Genomic DNA, 7,483 nt, shown 5'->3' on the forward strand with positions numbered 1-7,483 from the left:
AATCATCTCCTTTGTCTTGATCACGTTGAAGGAGAGGTTGTTATCCTGGCACCACACGGCCAGGTCTCTGACCTCCTCCCTATAGGCTGTCTCATCGTTGTCGGTGATCAGGCCTACCACTGTTGTGTCGGCGGCAATTGCAGATGATTGTGTGTATGATGATGAGTTCCCCGGAGAATGAAGAGTGTGACCAAGTGAGAGAGATGGTATGTGTGTGTGTAACAGAGAGTGTTTTACAGCACGTACACCTGGATGTGCAGACAGACAGAGTGTGATGAGGCAAGGCCAAACACCCCTATCTCAACTTCAAACAGGAATGGTAAACTTTTCCTCTAGGGGTGGAGGTAGTGGGGAGGCGGTCTGGCTTCTGGCTGCACCCCCATACTCCTTTCTTTGATCTTGTCTTTTCTGACCATACAAGCCCTCAAACTCCCACTCTCAGCCCTAAATTCTAATTTGATGCACAGATGTTATTTTATGTTCCTGTCTGATCTGTTTATTTCCCACTCATACATCGATGAGTAGATATTGGAGTAGACAACCATTATATGTCAAAGGCAGGGCCTGGTAATAACTTTTCAAAGGTAAGAATGTGTCTCTTTCTCACTGTGATTAATATGTCATAAAGCAGTGAACACCTTAGCAAGGAATCAAATTATTCTGCACTTGACATTGAAAATGATTTTTTTTTTTAATTCAATCAACAGACTAACTTCAAAATTATTCAATGCACAATTTTCTTTGCTCTCATCGCAATTCAACATTGTAACAATGTAGCTAACATTGAATGACTTTGTTACAAAACAAAACATTTGGGCTTTATATGGCTTATAGCGCCACTACGTGGATACAATTGATACTTCTATTATTTGGGCGTGGCACTTTCACGCAAAACTCCGCATTGATTCCTACATTGATGATTGGTTACTAATCATGAAAGGCCACTTCTATCAACATGATTGACGTGCCTATGTAGGCATCCCAAAGCCTTTCTTTCTGTGACGGCATCTTAGAAATGTGCTACCCATTGGTCAACCCAAATACCCACCCGACATGTTAATGACATGACTGGTTCCCTGCGGTTGTGGGCGGGTAGAAGGTTCCAGAACTGGGCGTACCAGGATCTGTGGGAGGTGTCGTTTGAGGTGAACAACACATCCGCCAGCCACCCTTCTCCCGTCGGTTCACTGAGATTACTGCACATGGTCCCTGGATTGTTTTAGTATAAAAACACCCAGTTATTTGATAGTAGCTACGTATTTATAGAGATCGTCAAGAAAAGCGCAGAAGGACAGGTAAATATTTGTGAGCGACCAAGCTGGAAGGACTCACGTTAGCTAGCTAACTTTGTTTAGTTTGCTGCGTGCATGCTAGCTACTGAAGCTAGCTAGTTCTCTTTTTCTAAACTGAACTTTGTATCTGACTAGCCATGTTGAAATCCATTTGCAACTGTTGTGTACTATTTATTTAGGTGAGAATGTTAACGTTAATTAGCTGACTAACTGTTATTTGTATTTTATGCAGTGGTCGTTGTGCCTGAATAAGTTAAACACCGGCGAAACAAAAGCTTGAAAATGGACGGTGGCGTGACAGTGATCACCAATCCCACAGTGTCGGTGCGGCTGACCAGTACCATCAGTTCGTTCGAGGTGAATAAACGATATAACAGGGGAATCACCATCGCCGAATTCAAGGTAAGTTGTTGCTAATTTGGCCTTCGGGCCTCTGAATCATAATAATGTAGCAATTGCCCCTCTGCACTGCCGACACTAAGACCACAGGCACAGCCCAGCCTGTGGCCATGTGATGCAGTTTCTCGTGGTCTATTTTTTTTCCCTCTAGGGTAAATTGGAGATGGTTGTGGGTACCCCGGCCTCCAGCATGGAACTGCAGCTTTTCAGTACCACTGACAAGTTCATGCAGAAACTGGATGACAACGAGGCCCTACTAGGTTCCTACCCTGTGGATGATGACTGCAAAATTCACGTATGTACTTCTGTGCTCAAACACTGCTCACATAGTATGTCCCCTGTTTACCTTTATTCACACTGGAGTCATGCGTAAGATGTTAGATCTGTTGATAGGGTCTCTTAATCCGCAAGTGATTTCAATGCTCACAAGATTGCTGACCACAGCATGACTTTGCTAGCTTGATTGCCAGCCTCTTTCTAAATTCAATAAGGTTATATTGTTGCCTTGCCATACTTGTCTTATTGGGCTAAACAGCGACCAGTTGGTTAAAAGCAGAAACTGACTGGCACCTGTAAGATGACTGAGCCATTCTGTTATTTTTTTATTCAATATGCTGAGTCAGGATGATGGTGAATTCTGTGTGCCTAGGTGATTGACCGCAGTGGAGCCCAGAGCGGAGAGTTCAGTGATCTGTCTAAAGTGGAGAAATTTGAGATTCCAGACGAGGTCTATGAGAAGAGGACAGGTACTGTGAGCTTGAGCTATCGTCCATCATTCACAGCTAAAGCTTATGCCTACATTTCAAATTGAATCGGAGGCAGTGAAGATAAGACTTGTTGAAAGCCATTTGCCACTTTCGAGTGCCACAACAGAGAACTAGTGATACTTGCTCTCATCTACATCCTGTGTTACCTTTCAGTTTGAGGTTACATGGCAAAACCTTTCCTCAGTACATTACGTAATGATTGAGTGACAAACTAATTACCATTGTAATATGGGGATTTCAATGTGGATTGTCCATTTTACCTCCTCAGATTCTGTAAGGTCATTCATGAAGAAGCAACGCGTTGGTCGCTTCAATGAAGAAGAGACGGCTAAAAAGGGGGCAGAGCTTGCAGCTCGTGAGGCCGAGGAGGAGGCTGCTGCTGCTGCCATCGGCGTTGGCAACCGATGCCAAGTGCAGGTTGTAGGGCTACCCACCAAGATTGGCACCGTTATGTATGTTGGTGAGTGAGGTTGAAGCTTATTTTCCACAACAGGATTTAGGCTAGTCAAAGCAGACTGTTACCATGGTTACTCCATGGATTATCAGTCTGACTGAAGTCGCCCTAAAAAGACGCAATAGTCTCTACAAGCCAGAGTGTTGAATAATGTATTTCCACTTACTGTACTTGTTGTACATGCTGTTGGTCCTTTTTGGCGGTAGGAGGTGGAGATGGGGTGTCCACAGGAAAGGGAGAGAGAGACCCTTTAAATTGAATTGAGACTTCAGAAAGTATTCACACCACTTTACTTTTTCTACATTTTGTTATAACAGCCTGAATTTAAAATGGATTTTAAAAAATGTTGCTGGCCTACACACAATACCCCATAATGTCAGTGGAATTGTTTTTAGAAATGTTTTGACATTAATAAAAAATTAAAAGCTGAAATGTCTTTATGGCAAGCCTAAATAAGTTTGTGTAAAACTTAGCTTATGTCAAATGATAAGTTGTCCTGAATACAAAGTGTTATGTTTGGGGCAAATCTAATACAACACATTACTGAGTACCACTGTCCATATTTTCAAGCATAGTGGTGGCAGCATCATGTTATGGGTATGCTTGTAATTGTTAAGGACTGGGGAGTTCTTCAGGATAAAAAAAGAAACATAATGGAGCTAAGCACAGGCAAAATCCTGGAGGAAAATTAGGTTGTCTGCTTTCCACCAGACACTAGGAGCTTAATTCACCTTTCAGCAGGACAATAACCTAAAACACAAGGCCAAATTTACACGAGTTGCTTACCAAGAAGACGGTGAATGTTCCTTTGTGTCTAAGTTAACAGTTTTGAGTTAAATCTACTGCAACACAACAAAATGTGGAATAAGTCAAGGGGTATGAATACTTAAGGCACTCCTTATTCCAACAGAAAACACTTTTCTGTCTTGCAGGTACAGTAGATTTCAAGCCAGGTCATTGGGTGGGAGTGAAGTATGACGAGCCTCTTGGGAAACATGATGGCAGGTGAGGGCAACTGGCATAATTTTTGTGACATCACATGGTGTCTGAGAATGTTCCCTGTTAAGAGCTACCTTGTATTTCTTGTATTAGACCTATGGAGAGGTGCAGACCGGATGAGTTTCTCTGTCAGAAATGTGCTTGATGTCTCTTCTCTCTCTTTCCTTAGTGTGAAGGAGAAGCGATACTTTGAATGTGAGAACAAGTACGGTGCGTTTGTCAGGCCCCTCACAGTGACCGTGGGGGACTTCCCAGAGGAAGACTACGGTCTGGATGAGATGTAGAACTGTGATGCTGTCACCCAGTCAAAGGGTGTGGGCAGATGGGTTCAACCAAGGTTCAACTTTGACCTCTAGTCCGACTACGAACCCGGAGCGAGGGACAGTGTCATTGCGATTAACTTTATTTTGTTTTGCGCTGGTCAGGGGGGTATGGGTTGGACTATAGAGAGCTGCAACTGGGTTAAGGAGGCAGTATCACCTAGGACCAAATCTAGCGTAGGTGTTTGATATCAGAATAGAAATTCAGTGCAGAACGTGAGTAAACCGTCATGGAAGGATCTAACCTAGTCAATGTTTCATGTGAACTCTGTCGGAGGGTATGAAGTGGTCCTCTTATGCATCACCTTCCCTTCAGAAGTACCCACTGCCCCCACTCAATTACACTGCTCAATGATGAGTTGTTCCAAGATGGGAGACGACTACTAATATTCTTCACTAGCATTCTATATCAGAGCAGACTCTTGGGTTCCAAATAAAATTCATGTTTTTTTTCCATCTGTACATGTACGATTGTACAGTGCACTCAGAAAGTATTCAGACTCGACATTTTCAGCCTTATTCTAAAATGGATTAAATAAAACATTTTCCTCAACAATCTACACACAATAGCCCATAAAGACGACGCGAAAACAGATTTTTAGAAATGTTTGCAAATTTGTTGAACAGAAATACCTTGTTTACATAAGTCATTTCACAGTAGTTTTGAAAGTGGCGCTCCTGAGTCAAAACTGGTCCCTGTTTTTTGTGTACTGTCATTAATTTTTTGTGATATGAATTTGGCAATTTGTATGATGTGTATTTTGAAATTCATGTGTTACAAATCCAATTTGTGCCATATTTCACGAATTTGTTGTTTAAAATCCAGGACTGCGTCTTTAAATGTTATTTTTTGGTGGAATTTACTGTATATTGAATGAGGAGAGTTGAGAAAGCTCTCGAATTAAAGTACAAAGTCTTTGATGCCTTGTTACAACTACATTGTTGGATGTATTTAATGTAAATGACAACCCGGTAGTCCTACTAGTTCATTTGATCTAGTGGCTGTAGAATGCAAGCATTCCTAAATTGATGTCCTCAAAATTTTGAGTTGAACCTGAATTGCCCATCACATCCTAGATTCTATATGAATAATAGGCAGTCATAAAAAGCATCACAATGTGAATCAAATGTCAATTATCAACCCAAGCCATGGTTCTGTTAAACTTTATAAAATAAATCCCATGCTTTGGAATGCAAGAATTCACACTACAACAACATATCTAGTTGTACTGACTAGTGACAGTTTATTTTAATATCTGTTAGTTCAATGGTTATTGTACCATAAAGCCCTTTGTTTTTGTGTGTCATGTCCCTGTTCTAGATTCTGGAAAATGTTAAACTGCTTCTAACGCTCCAACACTTCAAATGTCTGAACACCAGTTATGCACATAGACAGCATGCAGTTCAGACCTAGAGCTCAGCTGACGACAATTCACTTTTCAGATGGATGACACATCATATCTGTGTTTCTACTGACCTTCATTGTACTGCTCCTCATCGCCACTTCAGAGTTTGACTCATTGAAAGCATGTGATCTGTCATTTGTTTTGGAAGAGAAACTATGAATATAAAAGCAAATGATTCATGCATTCCTTTTTTATTTTAATTGTCTTTTTTCCCCGGGACCTTGTCAGCAACTGACAGGCCCTGATTGGTCCATGAATTGCAATCTGTTCTTATGAAATCTCAAAGGTGCTGGTGTTATTTTTGATGTGCCAAAGTGTAATGGTATCTTATGCACAATAAAATATAATAAACATACCAGCAGATGTGATGCTCAAGGTGTATTTTACCGATTCTTACTCTGATTCACCATTAGTAGGACAGAAATAAAGTACCTCATGCATGGTGAAAAGAGAGGTAGAAGAGATCTCTAGTCTAGGCAGGGGTTAGAGATGTCATCACACTTATCCCGAAACTGTCAGGTTGCAGTGGGACACTGAACAGTGAAGCACTGACGGAAGGAATATGGTCAGTGGTCGTAAAAGTACCCAATTGTCATCCTTGATACCTGTTCATTGACTATAGCTCAGCCTTCAACACCATAGTACCCTCCAAGCTCATTATGCTCGGGGTCCTGGGTCTGAACCCCGCCCTGTGCAACTGGGTCCTGGACTTCCTGATGGGCCGCCCCAGGTGGTGAAGGTAGGAAACAACTCCTCCACTTCACTGACTCTCAACAAAGCGGCCCCACAAGGGTGCGTGCTCAGCCTCCTCCTGTACTCCCTGTTCACCCATGACAGCGTGGCCACACATGCCTCCCAACTAAATTATCAAGTTTATAGACAACATAACAGTTGTAGGCCTGATTACCGAAAATGACAGCCTACAGGTAGGAGGTGAGGGCCCTGGCGGAGTGGTGCCGGGAAAATAACCTCTCCCTGATCATGGACTTCAGGAAACAGTAGAGAGAGCATGCCCCTAGCCACACCGACGAGACCACAGTGGAGATGGTGAAAAGCTTCAAGTTCCTCTGCATACACATCACCGACGATCTGAAATGGTCCACCCACACAGACAGTGTGGCGAAGAAGGCGCTTAAGAAATTTGTCTTGGCCCCTAAGACCCTCACAAACTTTTACAGATGCACAATTGAGAGCATCCTGTTGGGCTGTATCACCGCCTGGTACTGCACTGCCCGCGACCGCAGGGCTCTCCAGAGGCATCACCGGTGGCACACTGCCTGCCCTCCAGGACACCTACAGCACACGATGTCACAGGAAGGCCAAAAAGATTATCAAGGACATCATCCACCCAAGCCACGGCCTGTTCACCCCGCTACCATCCAGAAGGCGAGGTCAGTACAGGTGCATCAAAGCTGGGACCGAGAGACTGAAAAACAGCTTCTATCTCAAGGCCATCAGACTGTTAAATAGCCATCACTAGCCGGCTACCACCTGGTTACTCAACCCTACACCTTAGAGGCTGCTGCCCTATATACATAGTCATGGAATCACTGCTGTCACATAAATAATGTTTACATACTGCTTTACTCATTTCATATGTATATATGTTGGTTAAGGGCTTGTAAGTAAGCATTTCACGGTAAATTTGATATACTGTATTCTACTCTACTGTATTTGAGTCAATGCCACTCTGACATTGCTCGTCATAATATTTATATATTTACTCCATTATTTGACTTTAGATTTGTGTGTATTTTTATGAATTGTTAGATATTACTGCACTATTGGAGCTAGGAACACAAGCATTTCGCTACACCCACAATAACATCTGCTAAATATGTGTATG

The 7,483-nt window shown here is 42.5% G+C and overlaps 1 protein-coding gene across 1 annotated transcript; it reads left to right on the forward strand.

The window, feature by feature from the left end:
- The first annotated feature begins 1,168 nt into the window (after positions 1-1,168).
- On the forward strand, positions 1,169-5,992 carry tbcb (tubulin folding cofactor B). Its single transcript, NM_001140492.1, has 7 exons — positions 1,169-1,295; positions 1,525-1,694; positions 1,843-1,986; positions 2,341-2,437; positions 2,727-2,918; positions 3,845-3,917; positions 4,081-5,992. Exons 2-7 carry the CDS (start codon positions 1,575-1,577, stop codon positions 4,193-4,195), a joined length of 741 nt encoding a protein of 246 aa, NP_001133964.1. The 5' UTR covers positions 1,169-1,295; positions 1,525-1,574; the 3' UTR covers positions 4,196-5,992.
- The last annotated feature ends 1,491 nt before the right edge of the window (positions 5,993-7,483 follow it).

Source organism: Salmo salar, chromosome 09 (genome assembly GCF_965601325.2).
Source record: "Salmo salar chromosome 09, fSalSal1, whole genome shotgun sequence".
Classification (NCBI taxonomy): Eukaryota; Metazoa; Chordata; class Actinopteri; order Salmoniformes; family Salmonidae; genus Salmo; species Salmo salar.

What these genes read in the sequence shown, in the direction of transcription:
- tbcb (NM_001140492.1), top strand. Translation starts at nt 1,575, where the DNA reads ATGGACGGTGGCGTGACAGTGATCACCAATCCCACAGTGTCGGTGCGG. An exon ending in ATGATGACTGCAAAATTCAC is followed by an intron (nt 1,987 to 2,340) that starts GTATGTACTTCT and finishes CTGTGTGCCTAG; the next exon opens with GTGATTGACCGCAGTGGAGC. An exon ending in CTTGGGAAACATGATGGCAG is followed by an intron (nt 3,918 to 4,080) that starts GTGAGGGCAACT and finishes CTCTTTCCTTAG; the next exon opens with TGTGAAGGAGAAGCGATACT.